Genomic DNA, 24,975 nt, shown 5'->3' with positions numbered 1-24,975 from the left:
TCGACGCAGAGTTGGAGAGTGGCGGCGGAGGTGGAGGAAGGGTGCCATTGGACACCGAGGCCGATGACGAGGGAGGAGGAGGAGAGAGCGTCGGAGTGAGTAGAGCGGAGGTCGTAGATCCATTGGCGTGCTACGGCAGGGGTGGAGGTCACGGTAGTGTGGATAGGGGTGGAGAATAAAGTGACTGTGAAGGTTCGAGACCGGTTCGGGTTGCGGTTATTGGGGTGGGCTGTGGTGGTAATGTGGCGGGAGTTCATCTTTGTGGTGTGGTGGATATGTTTAGGGTTTCAGTTTTTTTTTTGGAGGGAGAAAATGAAATGAGATGAGGGTTTAATTTGAGGGGGGTTTATGTATGTATACACTATACACAAAGCTTCTTCAATACGGTTCGACGAAGGGTATCTCGAAGATTAATACCAAGTGATAATTATCCCATATACTACGTAAATATATCACTCTTAGACTTAACAAAGATAAGGATAAAAGAGAGGGGGATTGGTATGCTAGTAAAACAACATGAACTCTAAATTTTATTTTATTTTTTTGGTGAAGAAAAACATGAACTCTAATGACTATGATTTATGGTCCATGTATGTCAAAAACTTCAATTGACCATGGCGTCATAAGTATTAAAGTGTACAGTAGCCATATTTTTTTGTTCAATCATAGAACACATAACCTTTGCTAACCATAATTCTCGTCAAAAAAAAAAAAAAACCCATAATTTATGGCTAACAACTAGTGCTCGTGTAATTTGCTTTATAACTAGTTTCGATAACACTCATCTAATTATTGATCCAAATACAATTATTCATTTAACCACAGGTTTTATGACATCCAAGCAAAACTTTACCAGCTACCCCCCCTCCTTTCCTCCCCAACACCACCTAAAAGTCAAACATGTTTATATTTAATCTCCAATTGTTTCTCATATCAATGTCCAAGTTTCTTGATATATTGAATGTTCCATTGATCCTTTCCCTCCTCAATTCAATTGTTGGGGCAAAGCTTGAAGTAAAATATGCACGACCATGAAAACCATTAATTTTGATCAGATCTTCAATGACACACTCATGTTCTTATGTTTTTTCTTTTTTTTTTTTATTTTTATTTTTTTCATTTTTGAAAAAGTTGGATCAACAATTATCTCCGTTGTTTTTTTTTTTTAAAATTTAAAAAAAAAAAAAAAGAAAACTCCATTGTATTTTAATTTGTTATAAAATCCTTTAAAATTAAATGAATAGAGAAGAATTCCAAATGAGAGAGGACAACAGATCAAAAATTTGAAGGAGAAACAGAATCAAATAACGTTTTTTTTTTTTTTTTTTTTTTTTTTGGAATAATTATCTAAATCAATAGTTTATATTAAGTCAAAATAAATAAATGGATGAGATTTTATCTAATATAATTACTACAATTATATTGTAGCCACTAAAAAATCATCTTATTGAAAATTAATTTACAAATAAGAAAGTTCTGATAAATTCTCCAAGCTAAAGTCATATGTTAGGGACCTTAGGGTCATGTTGAGTTTAAGGCACGAGATAGAGCTTGTCAGCTTGACTTAATTTTATTATTAACTTACTTAGCTAGGTAGTAGGTAGTATGAAGTATACATGTTAAACTCAAAAACCGATTTTTTCAAGAATCAAAGCCAACACGCTTACCGTTTATACACGTTAAACTCAAAAACCGATTTTTTCAAGAATCAAAGCCAACACGCTTACCATTTTAGTAAAACAATGTTTCAAGAGTAAAAATATATGAAGTAGTTTAACTCTTTCCCACCTTTAATTTCTCAAGTGTTAACCATACTTGTTAAATCTTGTGTATTCGTTTTTTTTAAAAAAAAATTTATTTACTTGTTATTGGGAAAATACATCACTTTATCCAATTAGTCAATTAGTATTTCATTTTTCAAAAAAAAAAAAAGTCAATTAGTACTTTCATCATCTCGCTACCAATCCAAAAGAAAAAATACAAAGCATATAAATTAAACGACTATAATTTATCGCAAGGTGATGAGAATAAAGCGACAAAAAGTGGATGAATATGTAATTGGCAGAATTAAGACTTAGGGCCTGTTCATATTTACTGAACTAAGCTGAACTGAACTGATTTGAGCTAAACTGAACTGAACTGAACTGAACTGAATTGAGCTGAAATGAATATTTTATGAGAGAGGGAAATTAAGAGCTGAACTGAACTGATTGGAGCTGAACTGAACTGAAATTAAGTAAATATGAACAGGCCCTTAGGGTGCAAAACTTGTTAGAGCTTATTAGAATTATTTTTTATAGTAAGAGCATGTTTTGATTGACTAAACCGAGTTAAAGTGAACTTATTAAAGAGAACATACCCTTATATGATAAAATATTCAATTAAAAAAAAAAAAAAAGTAATGAAATAACCAAAGCAGTCCCAAAGCCAAAGGATTACAACTTAGAAGTAGTAGAATTAGATCGAAACAAGTTGTAGTAGTACAATTTGTCGGACACTCTCATCATCAATCGCACATAATCACCCTTGGCAACACACACTCTTCCTCTCTTTCTCCGGCGAACCAACCTTCCTAGGGTTAGGGTTTCGATTCTCCAATGATGGAAAGGCACAGAGGTGACCGTGATCGTGATCGTGACCGTGACCGAGATTACCGTGACCGTGACCGCGACCGCAATTTCCACCACCAACAACGCCGGCCTTCTCGATTTTCCGATGGTCCTCCGGTGGAACACAGCCGTAGTCCCGGAAATTACCGCGGCGGCGGATTCGCTGGTAGCCGCCGCGGGTTCGAAAGCCCTCCTCGGCAATTACCCTCTGTTGGCGATAACGGAGGTTTTCATCATCCTCCCGTTGGTGGAGGGTTCTGGCCTTTGGGCGGAGATGTCGGAGGTCCTGAAGGTGGTTTTGGGAACGATTTACCGGTTCCGCCTCGGCAACAACCTCCTCCTTCTATTGCTGGCCAGAAACGTGGGTTTCCCTTCTCCGCTCGTGGTGCTTCTCCAGGTATATTGTGTTCTCCTTCACAGTTTGTATTATTTAAGCTTCATGTGTTCCAATTGCATTATCATCTCTGTTAGTGTTCTTCTAATTTGCGCGCTTCTGTTATTCAAAGAATTAAATTGGACACCTATAATGAATTGAGCTCCCTGGTTTCGAACATGTGTTTTTGATTGTTATGCTGCTGTGTATGTGTTTTTTTGTTGTTGAAATTATACAGATGATTGAATGTTAAAAGTAGGGGATTTGAATGGTGGAGCTAAATCTGAATGTTGAATGAGGTGAGGTTCACTTAATTTAGTTTAAGACATTGTAATGTTCTCCAACCTTTAATTGTCTCTCCCAAGTTAGGATTTTTTGTCTTGATTTAATTTGTTTTGGATGAAATCGGCTACTAGCATGACCCAAGTTAGTTACAGGCCTCTATTAGTGGTGCAACGTCTATGTGTCAACTCTTTCTCTTAAGGCTTGACTACCCTGTGGAGCTTGATTTAATCAATTATGAAGCTCCCCCTTAATGGATATTCCCAAAAAAAAAAAAAAATTACCAAAAAACCAAACCCAAGCTAGTAATTGTCCACTATGAATTTGTGAACATTCTCTGAAGGTGTTACAACTTTATGGAACTTTAATTTATTAATTAATTAGTTAATTTCAACTACAAGCTCACATCAACACACTCTTCATCTTTCTCAAATTGAGTTATATCTGGCATTTTATTACTTTTAGAGGACTTTACTTCTTTCCTTCAAGAGCAGAGGGCATATGTTCATATCCGACATATCTAAATTCTCCAGTCAAGTGCTGTTTCATGCAAAATGCTCCCCCCTTGTTTAAATTTTGTTAAAAGTTACGTCTAAGACAGCCCTCAAATTCGAGGGATTATTTTAGTCTATTTTTGAAATCGTTAAACTACACATGTATAGTTATAAATGATACAAATCTTTAACACAAAGTAAATATTTCAAACATATTAAGTCACTAATTATACTGACATATTGCTACTGCCTGAAGAAGAGTGGGGGGAGGGATCAATAAAAAATTGTAGAAGAAAAATTAAACAAAGGAGAATAAGAGGGGAAAAAGAAATGAAAAGACAAATAGGTAACTGGGGGAGGGGGGAGGGGGATATATAAAGCTTCATCTTGATAGAGGAAGATGTCTAGAGTAATGAAGAGATGAAGAGGAAATGTTAAGGCAGGAAGATCAAAGAGAAATTAAAGGAGATTAGTGAAGTCGAAGAAGAGACAAAAATAAAGAAGAGAGAAGCTTACTTGAAATCGCTGGCTACTAATTTAGTGTCAAGTTTTAGTGAGCTTGGATGGTGATTAAGAGAGAGAGAGAGAGAGAGAGAATTTTTGCATTAGTGACTTAACACATCTTGGTAAAAAGTGTGCAATTGCTCCAACGCTTCTTGCATACAAAGATGTATATCTCCTGATTCTTCTTGAACATAGTTACAACCATGCAATGACTCATTTGAGATGTCGTATTCCTAGGGTTACCTGACATTCTTTCAATGAAAAGGTAGGCTCAAGGAGTCTATATGTCCTAGAAATCTATCGTGTGGGGTCAGCCTTCAATGAGCCCAAGTGGATGGCCTTGCAAGGGTTGTGCTTAAGCTTAGGATTTTGAATTCTACTAGGCAAGGAGCTTTAGAACTTCACTATCAAGGGAGCCTTCTACAAGCTTAAATTGATTATGGGCTTATTTGGGTTGTGCACTTTAGCTTGAGAGCTTCTATATTTTCATGGTACTCAGACACTTCATTTCACCTCACGTACCGGTGTCGGACCCTCGACACTCGGACATGGGTATGACACCCGTACACTTCAATTTTAGTTCAAAATCATGGAATTTTTTCACAAAATAGCTGAGTCGGACGCTTGAACACGTACCCATGTTGGACATGGGTACCCGAGTCCAAGTAACATAATTATTTTGCAAAGTAAACCTCTTTCACTATTAAGCTTATCTTGAGATGAACCACATTCAAGGCAAGACCTAGTCAAACTCCATGTAGATTAGGTATCGTCGTTACCTAAGCTGTTTAGAACTTGGATCAATGGTATATGAAATGTCAAGGGAGGAAGGTTTATTTATAGAATATAGATAATGACGTCTAATTATTTTCTCACTAATCACTTAATTACTACCATTGGATTGTTTAGGTGAATCTTGATTTTTCATTTAATTTTATTAATGAGTAAAGTTTAAAATATGCTACCATATGTTACATTTCATGGTGAAATTCTATTGATAAATTATCCTTGTTTTCCTTATGTATTACTTGTAAAATGTTTCATAAACTGTTGCCTGATTCATTTTCGGTGATAAGCATTTTAATTGATTGATTCAGGCTCTTGTAACTATAGTCTTTACTCATTTTGCCTAGTATCTTTAGCAAAATGGGGCTTGTCACTTGTTTGCACATAGGAATACAAGTGGGCGTTTGATCTTAAGATGGGGCATTCTTGCCTATTGACGATAAAAGCTGGGACAAAGGTCAATGGGGGTGTGGTGTGCATGTTTTTTTTATTAAATGTCAAGAAATGAGTTTGAGGGTCTTTAACACTGTATAAGTATTAAAGCAAGACGACAATGGGTGGATAGCTTTGATTTTTATTTTTTTTCTTGATATCACCCCACTCTGATTCGAAGAGTGGAAGAGTAGGACCATGGAGGGGTTAAATGAGGAAGAGAGAGACCGAAAATGACTTGGTTGGAAAGAGTTAGGAAGGATATGAAGTATATGGATTTGCATGAGGATAGAGCATTGGATCGTAAGGGATGGATGAAGAAGATTTATGTCGATGACTACACGGAATAATCAAATTTGGTTCATGTTAGCCGACCCCATTTATGGGATTAAGTCTTTGATTGATATCACTCCATAAAGAACTTTTTTAGAATTACATTGTTTTTACAATGAACAGTTGTTTGGCTGTAACATTATAATTGCATATAAGGCCTAGAAAACTTGATTAAAAGGCCTAGGAAACATCCAAAATTCTAAACATCGAAAGGGGGTTGAATTGCGACACTAGGGTCTTAACTTGGCAAATTTTATAGTGGAAAATGTAGCTTGAGTTTTTCTGTCTCTGACATGTCTCTTACTATGGACATGCTTGTTAGTTGTGTGATCTTGCATTTCATGAAGATGTAGGTTCTCATTGGAGCTTGTTCGTACATATTATGTCTTTATGAAGTGCATTTGATTGTTAACCAAGTGATTTGCTTTCTTTGTTTTTTTATGTTGTGATTCATGGTTTAAATACACTTTCTCATCAAATATCTTTTTTTCATGAATTACCATCTTATAGTTGATTGATTTTTGACTAATTATCTCACCTTGAATCTGGCTTTATTTAATTTTTTGTCCTTGTTTGCTGGGATGTGGAACATTTACATTCCTCTTATTTCCATTTTCCTCTTAACCATCATTTTCCTCTGTGGAATATAAAGGATGAAGAAAAGAATCTAATTGTTGTTATATGATATGTATTTTGTTTTCCTGTTAATTATCTGACTTGTTATTTTCATTTCCAGAGAATTTTGATGGGAAATTTTTTGTCAAGCTTTTTGTGGGCTCTGTACCCAGAACCGTGACAGAAGAAGAGGTTAGCTAGTCTGAATTATTCTATTTCACATGTTATTCCTTCTGATCTTTGGACTCTTGGTAATCAAAGTCAAAGGAAAGTGTATCCGGCGTTAATTTTGGTTGTGTGTGGATTAGAAACTCTTTGTTGTCAAAGAATATGTGGCCTAAGGTGTGTCTACATCTGTCATCTGTGACCGTGTTAACATTTTATTTGCATATTGTGTGTAGGTGTACATGTGGGTTGGCAGTAGATTTGATGCTGTTTAAGGCTTTATGCAGTCCATGCTCCTTTTTCTTGTTGTTCTATTTCCATCTATTGTGTATTTGTGTAAATGCTTATCCTGGGTTATTAGAGCTGGATATGACTCATGCTCTTACTATGTTTTCACTTTTGGTGGAAACTAACTCATGGCAAAAAGTGAATTTGAATTTCACCTTGTTTTGTAGGCTGTGCTGATATCATTAATGAGTTTAAACTGTACCTATTATGATACGAGGACTGTTTATCCACTTTTTAGGGTTGTTAGGGGGGGGGGGGGGCTTGCAGAACGTTTTCTTGGTACTTTTTTGTCTGTACTTGTTGCATCTCTTTCTTAAGCCCAACTCCTCTTTCTATTTCCCCCAAACCTCTGTGAGGGTTCTGGACTTCTGGTAGTAATTATTAGACTATATTGTGCACAATCTGCAGATAGAATGACAAGACTACCATCCAGTATGTATCCTGCCATACTTACCCGTTACCATTTAAATCTGGTGGAGATATTATTATTATTATTATTTTTTCCTTCTGAATTCCGGAAGGTCTGCGCGATTGATTTCTTAAACATAGTAGCAAATTTTTTCTTACAAATAGAAGAATAAATTAAGAACAGAAACAATGTAGGTGGGAATGAGCAACTGTAATGTACTAGTCAACTTGTGAGTGGATTCAACTGCTTGCTTACTTGCCTTGTTATGGTTATTTGTACTTTTTGGTAAATTGCTAATGTGTATGATTATTGTTGTCAGATCCGACCATTGTTTGAAGAACAAGGAAAGGTGTTGGAGGTTGCTTTGATAAAAGACAAGAGAACTGGGCAGCAACAAGGTATGTGTTTTGAGTTGTTTTAAATAATTACTGTTTGTACCCCTTTCTCCTTTCAGGTAAGCTTCTGTGATGTGCGGTTGATGGGGATCAAGTGTAAGCTATGTTTCGTCTCAGTTAGTTTTTGCAACAATTTCGAGCCTGTCGATTTTGGTTGCGACCTTTCTTTTAAGTCTGCAGTGTCAAACAAGAAGATGCCAAGGGACATAGACCTACTTAGATTGTCTGTGTAGACCAGTCTTAAAATTGGAGCACCTGCTCTAGTACTAGTGGCTTTAGCAGTGGGGAAGGCATTACCCAGCAAGTCATTTGTAATGGGAATGTCTTTTGCTGATCTATAGCTAATTGTATGTCAGGATGTCTTGTTATGAAACTCTTTGTACACTCAAAAATTTTGGATTATAATTTGATTGGGTGTTTGTGACATTTAATCTAAAGGGGCTCCTGTTGGTCAGATTTCTTTTGCCATGGTATATAGCGAAAGTTTGGATGCCTTGGATTTCTTTTACCATGCTAGGCTGATAAGTTTGGATTTCCTTTTAGCTGTCTGAATGTTAGATGAGTTGACTTTGATGTTGGTGACACTTTATGGTGCAATTATGGGATATTTTGATGATTTACCTCCTGAACCTCTCAGGCCTCTTGTTGTTGGCCTTATAGTTTTATATGGCGATACTTCTTTCTGTAGGGATTCAATGGTTTAAGTTTCTTGTTTCCGTATGAAGCTTGGTCACTGGTGTATGGCATCAGAACGTATTTTGTTTCCACACATTATCCTTACAGGAGGATTTTGACATCTGGACATGATTATATTTATTGCTGAGGAAATTGCTGTGGATTCCAAGTTGCTTATGCTAGATACAGACATTTTTCACTCGGTGAATCTGAAAAACGTAGTCCTGAGCGGTGGGCAATTTAATTTTAATGAGTTCAGTTTTAGCTGAATGCACTTAGGATGTTGGCTTTTTAAGATTCGGTAGCTGTCTAGTGGTATACTGCATGTTTCTTCATAATTCAGCAGTGTGTTATCGTGGATACATTTTGATTCAGCACTTTTTTCTTTTGCTCTTATTTAATAAGTTATATTTAGCTTATATAGTTAATTAGTTAGTACTTTTTCTCATGGTAGTTGGTATCTTTTTATATCTGTTTTTGGGTTGGTGCTTTGTTTCAAAGATTAAAGTTCCCTAGGCAACAAGTGTTATCTTCAGGTTTCCTCAGCTGCCGAAGGTGTAGCATTGTCTAATCACAGATGGTGGAAAATTTTCCCGGTTTTGACCATTAACCATCCGGAATATGTTCTACCTTAGTTAGAGCTTTATCCCCATCGTACGCCTCCATGACAGTTGATTCAATTGAACATGCGAAACCAAGCCATTTATTAACTTAGCTATTTTCCTCTCAGTACTGAATTCTGCACCTCTGATTATGAATCTAGGTCTCGTGTGTGGTTGAATTTTGCAGTGATTTTTTTTTTTTTTTTTTGGCTGATAACATCTGAGATGTGGCTGAATGTTGTGATGTTCCATCCTAATTTAATGATTTTAATCTTCGTGCTACTACTGTTGATGTCTATGGGTTATCAGTAGACACTAGTAAGTGGGATGGGTGCTTGGATTTATAAGTTTAGGTTAGAGATATGCAATATTTTCCAAGGCATCCTTTAAGTGATTGCATACTAGGTAACGTGGATAAAATTTCATATATCACAGCTTCAAATCTTTAAGAAAGCTGGCTCAGCTGTGAGCTTCCCGGATTCCAAGTTGCGAAATCTGACGGATTCTAGGTCGTTTGGTGAAACCTGTAGCAAGTGACAATTCCTTTCAGCATTTGCCTCGTTTTTTTTATACTATGTGTCTGTTATGCTGGCAGCTTTTCCCCAAAATCTTAAAGGTATCATTCTTTAGTTTTTGGTAGTCAAGAATTCAGGGTGCGTCAAAGCTATTGGACTTGGGACAACTTTTTATGTTCAAGGGTTTATTGGATTGGTGCTCATAACAAGTTTGATATATCTTTTTTTAATTCTGAATTGATGATAGTTCAATATTGATGTATTAAATTCCTTTTTTTCTTATTTTTTTGTAGTTCATCCTAAAATTTGTTAGGCTGATAAGCTTTTTGAAGCAAGTGTTGTGCTGCAGTTAGTATCTGCTGGTTCTTTGTGATGTATTATTCTGGGGTCTCAGAATTTTTCATGGAGCAACAATTCTCCCAATACCTATTTACTGTGTGATTTTGAGCACTGTTTGTCTCTTTTCATGCAATGACTTTCACGATTCCAAATGATATCTGCAAACCTTGTCTGAGAACGTTGACTATTTGTGACAAGCTGGAACAAATATTGTGTCTACCAAAAATGTCTCTAGTTAGGGTGATATTAAGTAAAGCTTGTAGCTATTTGAGCTGAGCTGGAGGAATTGTCACTTGAACCAGCTGATACAACATCCTTCTCTTGCTATGTGGTTATTGTCATATTCAATCAATGGCATTGCAGGGGCTTTTATGTATAAATCTGTAGCATATTATTGCGGTATTCTTTTGTGGGTTTATTTTTGTGTGTCTTGGATGTAATTCTATGATCCTATCTTGGGAAAGACAAGTATTTACAGATAATTTTCTATCTGGTCTTTATGTTTGAGCTCTTATCTCATCGTTTTACATTCTAGGCCTGACTAGCTTGCCTGCAGTGATTAGGTATAGTATTATTAGAATCCTTTTGGGAAGAAATGTTTTGTTTCTTGGTGTTCTATATGTTTGTTGCCACAAAGTGCTGAATTTTGGGCAGCGACGGTTGTCACATGATGTATATTTGAGTCTTCGACCTTAATTTTTGAATTTCGATTGAGTTGCAGTGAGGCTTTGTATCGGTAATGTAGCAAAACAGGATGGACTTATCATACATTAATACATTATTCTGGATCAACACAGGCATTTTTAAGGAGCTGTAGTTGGACTGTCATCTATGAATGTTGAGCACTGAATTACCGGTTGCCGTGGCCAGATACTTTAGTAGGGGGGAGTAGTTGATTTTATGGTATCTATGATATGGAGACCCTTTTAGTATATCATATCTGTGGCCAATGGTTTATGCCTTGTTACTGAGATGTGTCAATCCTGAGTAGTATCTCGATTGTTAAGCTCATGTTCCTGACCCCGGTGTACAAAATTTCAAGTACTTTTACCCGTATTTGCTGCTATCCTGCTTTCATTACTAATCTGGAATAGAGGCTGCGATTTTATGAGGTGGCTTTAGTTTTTTTTTCCCCCTTCGTTTCTCTTCCTTGGGGCCACACCGTCTTCATTCACAGACCTATGACAATGGACCCACTTGGTGCTTTTGGAAGTTACATCAGGATACGCATATTATGTTCTTGAGTCGTCTATGTTGGTTTTCATAGAGAGTTGCTGTAAGACTAATGTTGGTTACTATGTTGGTTAACTTGTGACACTTTTTCCCATGTATTGCTTTCTTTCTGAACATTCAAGAGCTGTTTTCCCTCTCGGATTATGCAATTCCAGGTTCTTACCCAGGATTATTAGGGCAAGCATATCTTGCTTTTCAGTCTTAAAAAAGGGCAAGTTATATGAGTTTCCAATGTTCACTTTTGAACCTTTTTAAATGATTCACTGTGTGAGTGGTTTATAATTTCACGCCTGGCCAATTTTGGCTCTTCAATCTCAGGACCAGTCTGACTACACTGACATTTGATGCTTTAATCCAAAAAGTCATCTTATGGAGCTCTCATTGTATTTTACTAGAGTTGCATTACCTTATTGCACCATCTGTGTATTATGTGTTTTTTGTTCCTTTTTATTGTCTCATTGCTTAATCAGATGCATAAAGCAGCTCAGTGAATCATTTTATGGGCAAATTCTTGACTCCTGCAGGGTGTTGTTTTATTAAATATGCTACTTCTGAAGAAGCAGACAGGGCAATTAGAGCACTACACAACCAATATACTTTGCCTGGGGTGAGTTTTATTGCCTCTGGATCCAGTTTGGCATATTGGACTATGCTAACTATACATGGTTTGTCATCTTCAGGGACTTGCTCCTATACAAGTTAGATATGCTGACGGTGAACGCGAACGTCTTGGTAATGGTATGTAATCTTCAGGGTTCTATGTGTTAAGCTTTTGAGATACTGCTCTGGGCTTTCATTTAAAAAAATGTTTTCTTCCTTTTTTTTTTTTTTTTTTTTTTTTTTTCTATATTTTTTCACCCAATTAACTAGATTCTTAATAATATTATTATTATTATCTTGGTTCCTGACTATGCTAACTATACATGGTTCCCTGAGTTTGTCCCATTTGACATTTCAAAGTTTTCAATACATATTTTTGAGTATTATCTTTGATTGCGTATAATTATACTTATAAATATGAATATGTTGAAACTAAACATTGAAACAAATCCCACAAGGTATCTCATGATTATGTTAAGGTTAAAATTTCTTCCTCTTTAAATGTGATATGCTAAATGTGACAAACATAAAAGAACAAAGGGAGTGTTTTTGTATGATTTAGCTGCAAATTTGTCTCTCTTGAAGTTATTGATTCCCTTTTGTGTTTTCAAATGTCTTTGGGCCAGTGGGGGTGCATCTGTCTTCATTGATCTTTTGCATTCTTTTCTTGTTAAAAAAATTATGTATCTTTTGTATTGCTGGTTTTGATTATGGAATTTGGTGGAGGTATATTTTAAATTTTGAAGGGATGACATGAACTATTTATATAGGCACCATTCTGCATTATTGCTTGATTGGTTTGAAGCTCAGTGTATTGTTTTATTTGTTAGGCACAGTTGAGTACAAGTTGTTTGTGGGGTCACTGAACAAGCTTGCTACAGAGAAGGAAGTGGAGGAGGTATTATTTGGAAATTCTTGTCTTTTTTGGTATTTGAAGTCTATAGTCTGTTTCATGTGATCCAGCTGATGAGGTTAATAAGTGTAAAGTATGTTATCACTTTACCTTATTGCTCAACTTTGCTATTTTTTTTTTTTTTAAAATGATATGTCATTGGGTCATCTGTTAATATGAAGACCACTATTCTTTTGATTAATGTCTTGTTCATTTTCTAAACCTGATTGGATCTTTTGCTGTCTTTGAGCCAAAAACTGTTTGATTCATCATATCTAATGGCTTAAATGTTGATATCTTCTTTTTCTATAGGCATTAAAATTCTTTCCATCCGAACAATTTGGGGGGGGGGGGGGGGGGTGGGCGGGGTGCTCTTCATGAGGTGCCTAGTTGCCTACTGTAGTCCCTAGACTCTTGTTACTCACTCAGGGTCTACTATTTGATGCACTTCTTTCCATCTGAACAATTTGGGGGGGGGGGGGGGGGTGTCTCCATGAGGTGCATTCTGTACTTCTTAGACTCTGGTCTACTCTTAGATGTATAAACCATTAGAAACGGTTTTAAGGTGTTCCTTCACCTCTATGTTATCCCCATCCTTTCCCTTCCAGCACTACTGCCTCCTCACCCATTCACCTCTATAAACAACCAATTCATCTCTCTCCCTTATAACACCACCTTCTCACCAATCCTCTTTCAGTTTTACGCCCACCTTCCTTTCCTGGTAAATGATTTTATTGGCAATATCGCTGTTTATGCTGTGCTCTGCTTCTCTCCATCAGAAACCTCCTAACTTTTACCAGGTAATATTCTAGTACCATCATACAGTACTGCCAAGTCACGTATGAAACCAACTTTACTTTTGATAGTTCTACCACAACGTTTCAATTTATCATTATAAAATGTTATAATGCTTCCCAATGCTTGCTAGTACTGTTAAAAAACCTTCATAGTACTGCCAATCCACATCGGTCTTGCATTGTTCACTTACGAGGTGAGGTACTGGCGGCACACTTTCCAGTACTGCTAGAAACCTTCCTAGGTCTTTTAGTACCATTTTTAGTAGCACCAAAAGGTTTCCAGCGACCTAAAACATGTTTAGAGTACTACCAAGGCACTACTCACGTGTGAGACAAACATTTATTTTCAATTGTCCTACCAAACATTATTGAGCACCTCCTTACTGTTCATATAACTATCATAAGACTTTCTAGTAACAAAAAATTCATGGTACTACCAGAACCAAAAAAATTCATTGTGCAAAGAAATTGTATTTAAGAATTTTAACTTTCTGTATATGTTCTAAGCCAAATGTAGCTTAAACCTGTTAGAGGTTTATACTCCCTGGTGGGATTTAGGGACATTTTGAGTCATCAGCTTGAGATCAGTGCCTGGGTGGGGCCTTGTCATATCTACTACTCCCTCCGTTCCCATTTGTTTTTTACGTGTCCATTTTAGGTGTTCCTATTTATTCTTTACATTTAGGATTTTTCTATTTTAAGACATAAAATTTAGACAACTTTACCCTTGCTTTATTTTTTAATATCCCATGTTGTCCTCTATTTTGCATGTGATAGTGTACTTTTTCCAATTTTGTAGTGGATGACGTACTAATTTCAATGTTCATTATTACTTTCTCTCTCCTCTCTCCTCAACAACCTTTTCTTTTTCATTATTTTTTGTTAGTAATAGTCCCTTTTACCATCTCCCAATGAATTATGATGACAAAAATGATTGAATGTACTCACTTTATCAATTTTTCTAAATAACCGCGCATATTTCTAAACGTTAGGAACAAAAGGGAACAGAGGGAGTAGAATTTATTAATATTTTTTGTAATTCTGTTGCTGTTTCATATGTAAACCTTGGTCTTTTTTTCTTATGTTGTTACCTGTTCTTTCCTGCCCTAATGTTCAGGCCATTCTAATTTCGTAAAATTGTCTACTTCTGTTGTGCTATAATTCCGTGAATGCTAGCTACATATTGAGTTGGATTTCCCCTTTTAACAGATTTTTGCACCATATGGTCGTATTGAAGATGTATACCTCATGCGTGATGAAAGGAAGCAGAGTAGAGGTTTGTTGCTATGTGCTGATTAGTTTGATAATTTTTTTTTCTCTATTAATAACTACTCTATCTTATGTTTACCCTTCTTCCTTCCCTCCACGGCTCCACCCCTCCTGAAAATAAAAATTCATTTGTACTTTTACGCTTGATGCTTCTTTTTGTACCCCAAGTGAGATTATGTGGACCTTTCTCAGTCGTTTGATTGAATATTCTTTTATTTATGGAGAGTAACTCTGTTGATCTGTCTCTTGACACTAGTGTCTCAGTGGAACTAATACCCCTGTTGTTATAGCATTGGTTATTGGAAAATAGTTATCTAGCCTTGGGCCATGGAGGAAAAGAAATAATTTAAATTTTCTCCGTGTCTTGACTTTTTGGTCTGTAATATCTGTCACTGTGTGGTCCAAATGATTATTCTTTTCTGGCCCCAAGTGTGAAGTTAAGAATTCTTATTATGAAGTTCTTCCTCCCACTTTCAACCAGTATTTAGTTATTTGCTATTTAGGCAGTAGCAGAATTAGGCTTACACACATGCTAAGGTTATGTATAGAGATCGGTTCACTGATTAAGTCATCATTTTTTTTTTTTTTTTTTTTTGGGTTTCCTATGAAAGGCGTGACACTTATTTTTGGATGGAGAGAGATTCTAGAAACCCCATAGAAGATAACTTGACAACCTTCTACATATCTAGTGTAGTTTTTGCTTTGTTAGTTACTTAGTTGTCACTAGTTTATCTTTGTCACTGATTTATGACTACTTTTGTAAAGGCTGTGGATTTGTCAAGTTCTCCGGTAAGGATTCGGCAATGGCAGCTATCAACGCTCTAAATGGAATATTTACTATGAGAGTATGCTTTTATTTATTTTATGATTATTTTATTTGTAAAAAATTTTGTTGCTATCTTCTTCCCATTGATAGTATGCATGGGTTGTAATAGTATCTAATTCGACAAACTCAATTTGCTTGTAGGGTTGTGATCAACCTCTAATTGTTCGGTTTGCTGATCCAAAGAGGCCTAGGGCTGGAGAAACAAGGTTTGACTATGCTTATAATTTGGCTCTTACATGATGTCTTTCTTCTGAAACTGCTGTGATGATCAATGTCTCTGTTCTTTGTTAATAAAGACTGGATGCTGCAATGAACCCCAATTTGTAGAACAGTTAGATCATTGATCATCTTAATGTTATTTATAGTTTCTATACCTTTAACTTGCTCATGTGTCCAGTAATTTTCTTTTGTTTAGGGTTGTGGTTTGCCAGCATGCTATCCATTGGGCCTTTTAACATTGCCTATCTTGGTTTTTGGGCTCATCTATGGTGGTATCTGATTCAATGTTAGCTGTTATTCTGTTGAATGTTACGTTTGGCATTGTGGTGTAACCAGTAAATTTGACCCATAAGTAAAGCTTATATGCAAACTTTAAGTAACATTTGATAAACTTCATCATCTGACAAAGTATACCAATGTGATTGCTGACTCTTCTTACTATGGGGCTGTCTGTTGAATATTGTGTCTGGCATTGTGTAATAAACTGATATTACTCGGTGTATTAACAGTACAACGAAGGAGAAAAACTCAGAAATTTGATTAACAAATTAATGGTTTTACAAACGATAGTAGTAGGTTTAGCCTACAAAGCTCCAATAGTGACTTTAGGTCACAACTCTCCTAAGAAACTACTCCAAAATTCTGCCTACCTCTTCTTTCTCTCCTTTCCCTATTTATACTAAGGCTAACAACTACTAACCTAATAATACTACACTTCCCATATTGCCCATATTACATTTGATAATTACTAACATACTAAACTACCCATAATACCCTCCCCTAAGTCAGTTCATTACACATTGTGGTGCAACCAGTAAATGAGATCTGTGAATAATGCAGACAATACCTCTCTAACTTCAACTAGAGTTTAATATTCTTCATCTTTTGACTGAGATTGCTGTACTCTTCTTACTATTGGACTTTATGTCTAACATTTATAAGCTTTTGATTAGTGGAAACTCTGGAAAGATACCTTAATTTCTTATAATATTACACTACCTGAAATAGAAGAGGTTTCAGGTATAAAATGCTGTGTAAGTGCCAATTCTTGGGTTGATGCTTAATATTTGGCTGCTAGCTGCTACAGATATACCTTAATTGCAAATGAATATATCTTGGTCACAAAGGGGGTTTTCAAGTTAGTTTATTCAATAGTTTTCTTTTGCTTTTCTTAGGGCTAATCCTGCTTTTGGAGGTCCAGGTTTCGGTCCTTCTCCACCACAAGGGATCCGGTACTGTACAATGTTAATTTGAATTGGTCTGATGATCTTTGTGTCGCCAATTTATAAGTTGTTTTGGCGATCTGTTTGTTGATGTTTGTTATTTATACTTTTATGTTATCAGGCCAGCCTCGGGTATCAATTTACCTGGTCCAATGGGTGGTCGGGGACCACCAAATGCATGGCAGCCTATGAGCCCGCAGAATCTTGGCCCATCTCCAAGTGTTGGTGTCCGTGGGTTTGGCAATCAGTTTCCTCCTAGGACTGGTGACACAGCAATTTCTGCGACTCCTGTAAGTGGAAAATATTTACTGTTGGTTACTTTTTGTTAATACATCTGACATCCCTGTGGAGAAGAATGAACCAAAAAAAAAAAAAAAGAAAATCAAAATCTAAGGCTTGGGATATATGTGAAGTGGTATTACCTATATAGTTATATATGCTTCTCAGAAAAATAGGTGAACGTGGTGAACCTAGCTTCACTGTAGTATGTTATTTAAGTTGAATTTAGAGAAAATATTTGTGGTTTACATAAGTCTTTGGACGCAGTCCGTTAACCTCATCTACACCTTTTTACCTGTCTTTATTTTACACCACAAACCTTATTACAATATTATACTTTTTCTTATACCCTCTCATCTTTATCAAAGTTTCCTTAAACTACATAGCTACTGTGAGTCGGGGGAAAAGAGAAAAAAAAAAAAAAAAAAAAAAAAAACAGAGGTAGTACTACGTATTTTAGATGATAAGCTGCTTTGTATTTTGTGTTTCTCAGAGCTAGAAGTATGAATGTCTGACATGTGGGTTTTCCTATAATGTATTGCCAATCTTCTCTCTCTCTCTCTCTTTTTTAATAGCAATAACATGAGTAGTATGAAATGTAAAATAGTCACTCATTTTACCCCAAATGCTAGGGTTCTCATTTTGGTCCTGGAGGCAGCCTCACAGAAGGTTGCATTGGAGGAACTGCTCCTGCTGCTTCAACATCTCCACAGGTAAGTCTTTTTTCTACATAAGTGTGTCCATTGTGTTCCTTTTTTTCTCTACGCTTTCATGTGCTATTAGTAACTTCTAAACATTGGCTGTAGAATTTCAAACAATCTTTTTCACAAGTGCCTCCAAGTGGCCAGCAAATATCACCTTTGCATAAGCCCCTCGAGTCACCTCAGCACATTCCAACTCCCTTAAAACTACACCAAGGTGCAGGAACATATAATCAGGCACCTATGTCTCAAGCTTCTATGAGGCCCCATTATCCCCAAGCTGGTGTTCAAGCCCCATACAGCCAACCAATTCCATTGCAACAGCCTCATGGTTCGACTGGCAATATGCCTCCTCAGTTTCAAGCGCAGAAGAGTGCCACAACACCTATGACCTTACAATCCCGGCCTAATGCTGCATCTACAAACACAAATTCACAGCTGCCTACTTCAACACCACAGCAACCGCTTCCTTATCAACAATCTCCTTCTCAGATAACACAGATGTTATCACAACAGCGACAGACTCTGCAAGCTAGCTTTCAGTCATCTCAGCTTGCATTCTCTCAACTTCAACAACAGGTTCAAATGATGCAACCATCAATGCATAACCAACCAGTACAGCAGAATTTTCAGGCTTCCAGGCAGCAGGTGGGCAATAGACCATTCTGCAAGTGCATTTTTCTTATTTGGTTGTTTGTTTTAACAATTTGCTACTCCGCTGTGTTTCTAGGGATTGTTGTATAATTGTCTTAGCTGCTTGATAATTTTTGCCCATGAAAGGATTGTTGGTTTAGGGCTTTGTTTCCTAGACTTTTTTTTTTTAATGTATCATGTTTTCACCTCTCGTCTCTGCAAACAAGTGATAGTGTGTGTGTCTGTGTGTGCGCCAGTGCAAGCATGCTCGCCTGTATGGATTCATGCACTGACTTTATGGTTTGTAAAGGTTGTCTGTACAGGGATTTTCGTGTATGGATTCATATAATGATATCGTGGTTTGTAAATGTTGGCTGTACAGGGATTGTCATGTAGATAAATTTATATTTTAGTTGATCTCAATTGCTTATCGTACCGTAATCTTTGTCTTGTGAGCTTTTATCTTTTTTGCTTTGTTGTCATGCACTGAGTAGTTAGTACTTAGTAGTCTTTGCATACTCTAATAAGCAATGCCCTTCTTTTGTTTAGTCACAATGGGCTGGTGCCACACCAACAACAGCTTCCAGCACACCTGCTGTCCCACCACCCTCTGAGACACCTTCCACATCTTCTACACCTGTTGGAAGTGCTGCTGCTAGACCAGCTCCAGTTAAATGTAACTGGACAGAGCATACCTCTCCTGATGGGTACAAATACTATTATAACAGTGTAACTGGTGAAAGCAGGGTAAGATGGTATTTCTTTCACTTCCTAGATGTGTCGTCTTACTTTTTGTTTCATTTATAATTTAACATGTGAAATTGTACATTTTAAATGTGTAGTGGGTGAAACCCGAGGAATTGGCATTATATGAGCAGCAACAGCAGAAGCCAACTGTTCTACCTCCATCTAACCAGTCAAGCCTGCAGGCTGTTTCAAATCAGCAGGCAATTCAGTCACAACCACCTCAGTTTCAGACACAATTTCGCTACACTGAGCAGTTGCAGAGTCCGCCTTTGTCATCAATGGTTAGTGATCATCCATGTTTTCTATTATAAAAGCTTATTTTACAATTACTATGCTTTTGCTCACTTTTGTTTTGTCTTGTTTTCGTTATGATTATAGTACCAGGCTCCTCGAGGTGTGGGCAACGTTATGGCTCAGGTAGGTTGCTCAATTTACTGTTTAAGCGTTTCAATTTCTTACTTTCTTTTTTCAGGCTTCTTATCAATATAAGGGTGGTATAATTTGGCTTATCCTTGGCACTGTCTGATAAATTTGTCCCGCTTCTAATCTGTGCTACAACCGTTTAGTGTATATCTTGAAATCATGCAGTTGTTTTCACAGCCAGCTCATGTATATCTTTTCTTTCTTTTTTCCCCCTCTCCTAGCCTTTATCGCTAAATTATGGACTCTAGTTACAGGCTTACAGAAACAAAAACCCAAACCATTGATTAAACCAACAATATCTATAGCTATGTTTCCAACTTCCACCTTTGCCTTGTCTGGGTTTTTTTATTGCCGCCATTGCAGTCTTATTGTCAATTCTTATCTCGATTCTGTTTCCTAGGCATGTCACACATCAGTGTCCAAGCCATATTGCTGACACGTCTGCTTGTGATGTTGATATTGCATTGGTTCTGGTGCTTCAATTACTGACTACTTTTGTTGTTCTATGCCTCAAGTCTTTGCCTTTTGCTTTCCAGGCGCTGTCTGGTTCCTCGATGATTGGTTTAAAACCATAAGCCTCCCTTTACCAAAAGTGTACACCTGTTTTGCGTAAAGCTTATACTTCTTATGGCTGTTAGTGATCGGGCTATCTGGGTGATTTGGATGGTTAAATCTTGAGTAGTTTATCAGGTTCTTTTAAGTCGTCTGTGATTATAATCTAAACTCTTGAGGAACTTCATATGTTGGAATTTTAATAAATATGATAGAGAACATAGCATTTTGTTTATTTGAAGAATTTTGATTAGAATTTGCAGTATCAATGGCAGGGATAAGGGTTTAGTTAAGGAGTGGGTAGCAATAATAAATGTAGAGGGAAGTCATTCTATGCAGTATACCTAGCTTTTGAATCCTCTGAAATGCATGTGCTGTATTCTTGTTTGATTAATACTCCTGTTCTTTTATTGTTCTTCCTTGTCAGACTTTTGTCTCAAAAAAAAACTCCTTGTAGGAAGAACAAAAAGAACGGATGGATTTTTCTTTTTGTCCGTATCAATATATAATAGGGCAAAAATTTTATTTTATTTTTTTTTTTTGAAAAGAGGGCAACATTTAATTGGTGTTCTAAGGATTAAGAGTTGATATACTACAACAATTGTTCATTATATCGAATTTTCATCTTAACAATGTTAGTGCAAGTTTTGTTTTTTGGTCAAGGTTATCAGTTTATCACTAAGAGTAGTATGACATGTTTCAAAGCACAACCTGTTAAACTTAGAAAGTGTAATATTTCTAGGGTGGCTCAACTTTTCCCTCATATCTTTAATTTGTCCCATCTGAGGTCTTATTATCCCTCTTATTGATTGTTACTGAGATATATAAGCCCTAACATCCGATTGTGTATGCAAGTCTGCATGTGTGTGTATATTAAATGAATTGTAAGGGGTTGATATACTGTGCTTTATTTTGTAGGAGGCTTCTTATCCACAATTACAGGCACCTGCCAATTTAGCCAATGCTCGCTTCCAACAAGTACTTCCTATCTCTTGTATTGTCTGCTTTATATAAAGTTAGTGTGTTTTAGAGTTGGTTTTTCATCTTCTGGGATCATTTATCGCAGGGACCACAGGCTGCACAGGAATGGAATTGGAAGAACTCTGGTGGTCAGTTGAAGTTTTCATTTTCGCTTAGACATTAAAAATAACTCCCCCATCAACTCCCCCCCCCCCCCCCCCCCCCGGAATTTATAAAAAAAAAAAAAAAAAAAAAAAAAAAAAAAGGGGTAATAAAGTGCTTATTTTCTTGTCTTGTTTTGTTTGGCATACTGTAGGAACCTGAATTCATAATCCAGCTCTGCATCTGAGTGATGGTCTAATCATGAATTGGGTCAATGGAATCCATGACGTTTTGGAGCCAATGTATCATCAGTTACAAATACCTGAGCGCTGTTGTATGTAATATGTAAATGTTGGGCATTTTGCTCTCGTCCTGCTAATTTTTCAGCCTCAGTTACTATAGTAGGTCTCCTGATCGCAGCATTGTTATTGCTTCTATTATTGAGGCGTTTTAGGTGGAGCTTTGATATTGTAGTATGTAGTAACTTATTCATTGCTGCTATCTTTTGGTTACTGATAGTCATGAGAGTAGGTGCTCTAATCCCAACTTGGAGTGGGTAGTTGCCAATGCAGTAGCGTAAATCTGTACCATATATTTATTGATAATCACTCATACCAGGGAAAATAAAGAAAAATGATAGTGAACACCGATATTTTAATAACATCATTATTATAAGCTATTCTCTCCATTCCTTTTTATTATTTACACTTTGAATATTAAAATTTTGGAATTTATTTAAAGTTAAATCTAACCAGATCTATATGATATGGATTGATGTTTGTAATAGTGATTTTATGGTCAAAGTTTTTAAAAGGTGACCATAAAAGTCAAGGCATTAGTAGGAACAGATAGTAAATCAATTTTTTGTCCCAAATTGGGTGGTGTTGAAGAGTATCGTAGAGCTTGTTTACGTACTTGCTACTTTAAACAAAACTGGAGTAGGGTTTAATATATTTAATGATTAGTGGAAAGTATAAAATGAAACTGCAAGTTTATATTCGATGGTATTTGTATCGTGTATAAATGACTACATATTGATCTTTGGTGCAAACATACTTTGTCTTAATCACCTTAAGGTTTTTGGTTCAACATATTTTAGTGAAATTTTTTTATGTGAGGTCCTATCATCCTATGAGCTCATTTAGTCTGAGATTATCTGGAAAAAAAAAATGATTTTACTAAATTGTTAAGAGTAAATTTCAAGTTTAAAAGTTATTTTTCTTGATATTTTTTGAACAGAAATCAATCATTCACTCGTCAATTTGATCCGTCCAATTCAATCTTCCTAACTAAAACGACAAAACTCTACTATTGCATCTAGCCCAAAATAGGATTTGCACCCAATTTTAAGAGTAATGCACAATGTTTAGGATAGTTTTCAGGATTTCAATTTCAGAAGATTTTCAAATCAGAGTTCATCAACTTCTTATCCATACATAGTACGAGTACATTAATACATAATTTAGAAAAATCCGACATCAACACTTAGCAATTCACATAATAGTACTAAGTAAACTACTCCACCAGAACGCCTGCAAATCTAAGCAGGCAAACTACTTTGTTTAGGCATCATCAGTTAATAACACGGCAGTTACGACGAATTTCACCATTATTCTCAGTAAGAACTCCTATGCTTCCCATCTTCAGCATTGCAGCAATGAAGTCCTCAAAGAATGCACCTTCATCCTCGGCATATGATCGGACAATCTCACCTGTTTGATCAATATCACCGCCTACAAGGACTTGATCAGAGGGCAGTAATCCTTCTCCAGATAAAAGGTTAACATAGTACTGATTGTCAAATGTAGCTGGAGTTACTAGGTCTAAGTCAGCTAGAATATTGTTATTGCTGTTGGATTGTAAGCAAAGCTGCTGCAATGATTGCAAGAAATCAACATTGATGTCCCCTCTTCTGGTTTGAAGCCGAGAATTGAAGGATGAACACCGAGCTTTACCAAGAGTATGAGCACCTATAAATGTCATGTTACAATTTTAGTATATTACTATGTAAGTATACATTACTTTTCATAACTTTTCCAGTACAATCTGTTATACACTTGGGTATATCTAGAGCACATGGAATTAAAGTGGAAATCTAATCATTTGGAATAGAAATGAACTTCAATTTCGTGGTACATCCAAGTGCATGCAAGAATTTGTAACTTTTTCTCCATTATTGAATAAGTTTTATGTAGATTTAACTTACAACAAAATAATGTGTGTGCATAAATGAATTGCAAGCCAAACTTAAAGCATATTTTACCTGAGAGAGCTACCATGTCAGAGAGGCTTAAGCCCACATTTTGGAACATTTTTACCAAGGTTTGGGCTGTTGAATTTGGGCCTGGAATGTTGGTATTTGCTGCTGATTTACTAGCACTTAAACTGTCCCTCCTTCCTGTCTGGACCTCCCACCCAGGCCCATTAGACTACAATAATTGCACAAATATTGTCAAACAAAGCTCAGTAGCCTTTAAAAATATTTAATTTTTATTCACCAAAATAAAACTCAATCAAGAAATTACCATAAGAACGGAATCTCTAGCTGCAACAGCTAAAATATCTGCACAAGAAACAACTCCGGGGCAATTAGACTCCAATTCAGATTTAATAGAATCAATCACTTCAAAACCTCTTAGAGAATTTAAGTTTGGTGCCGCGGTTTTCTCTCCAACAAAGTTACCAGTGTCATCTAACAATACCGAAGCATCACATCCCTACATATACAAAGAGAAAATCAAAATTTATATTGTAACATTAAAACAAATTTGTATAGAGCTTCATGTTAATCTATGCATTCAACAAAATAGTACCCTTTGAGATTATTACCATTAATTTTATCTTATTCAGTTTGATTTATGATGTAAAATAATTTACGCGCAATGATTGTTTTTAGGATTAATCTCATTGAGTACAATATTATTTTTGATGACAAAAATATTTTTGTTATAAACCATTTGTTTAAGTTTGACTTCTTTGGCAAACAGAGTCACACATTCATACATAACTATTAAATCCGGACAAAGAGAGTAAACACAATTATTTCTGAGTCATAGATCAGTTTATTATTAACTCTAAGTCAACGGGTATACTTAATTACATTAAAATTTCGTCTATTGTAATATGTAAATTTGTAACAAGTTTAATAATAAGAGCTAAACTAGAAAGATATAGAGGATGCTTACATTAACAAAACAGTCATGGAAATGAAGGCGAAGCAAAGAAGCAGCCATTCTAGGATCATTAAGCACAGCATTTTCGACCCACGAAAATATTATGGATTCAGCATCAGGACAGCTATCTTGATACGCATCAACTCGCAGTACACCACTTGGAGAAGCCCCTGCATAGGCTACATTGCCATCTTCAAGACATGTTTTATTCAAGGCTTTCGGCGGGCTTGCTGCATGAGCTACTACCACTACTAACAGTAGTAACTCTAGCACCAAAACATTGAACATGCTCATTTTCGAATACATAATGATTAGTCAGTTCACTCAATTGCTAGCTAAAGTTGCCTAATCCAACGATAAATTAGTATGCAAGTGATGATCAGTACGCAAAATGAAGGTGCATATTTATAGTAATGTAGTGTACGTAAGAAGGTGGAATAGTGGTTAAAATTACAGTGGAAATAGTCAATTAAAAGAATAGGTGACATTGTAACGATGTAAGTGATTGAGTGAGTATAGAAACAAAGAAA

General features: G+C 36.2%; 2 protein-coding genes across 2 annotated transcripts; one reads left to right on the top strand and one right to left on the bottom strand.

Annotated features, from left to right (window-relative positions):
* The first annotated feature begins 2,420 nt into the window (after positions 1-2,420).
* On the top strand, positions 2,421-21,947 carry LOC145608329 (flowering time control protein FCA-like). Its single transcript, XM_081663946.1, has 19 exons — positions 2,421-3,006; positions 6,550-6,620; positions 7,610-7,688; positions 11,574-11,656; positions 11,730-11,787; positions 12,480-12,547; positions 14,548-14,614; positions 15,373-15,452; positions 15,575-15,639; positions 16,828-16,884; positions 16,997-17,165; positions 17,787-17,867; positions 17,961-18,503; positions 19,038-19,235; positions 19,331-19,516; positions 19,614-19,652; positions 21,129-21,188; positions 21,277-21,319; positions 21,487-21,947. Exons 1-19 carry the CDS (start codon positions 2,598-2,600, stop codon positions 21,492-21,494), a joined length of 2,364 nt encoding a protein of 787 aa, XP_081520072.1. The 5' UTR covers positions 2,421-2,597; the 3' UTR covers positions 21,495-21,947.
* Positions 21,948-22,770: 823 nt separating this feature from the next.
* Positions 22,771-24,751, bottom strand: LOC145609572 (peroxidase 40-like). Its single transcript, XM_081665026.1, has 4 exons — positions 24,458-24,751; positions 23,798-23,989; positions 23,536-23,701; positions 22,771-23,242 (listed from the first exon to the last, which is right to left on the bottom strand). The coding sequence occupies exons 1-4, from the start codon at positions 24,749-24,751 to the stop codon at positions 22,845-22,847; spliced, it is 1,050 nt and encodes a 349-aa protein (XP_081521152.1). The 3' UTR covers positions 22,771-22,844.
* Between the last annotated feature and the right edge of the window lie 224 nt (positions 24,752-24,975).

Source organism: Chenopodium album, chromosome 23 (genome assembly GCF_948465745.1).
Source record: "Chenopodium album chromosome 23, dcCheAlbu1.1, whole genome shotgun sequence".
NCBI classification, from domain to species: Eukaryota; Viridiplantae; Streptophyta; class Magnoliopsida; order Caryophyllales; family Amaranthaceae; genus Chenopodium; species Chenopodium album.
Note: the sequence above shows the minus strand (reverse complement) of the source record. Positions and strands in the feature narration are given on the sequence as shown.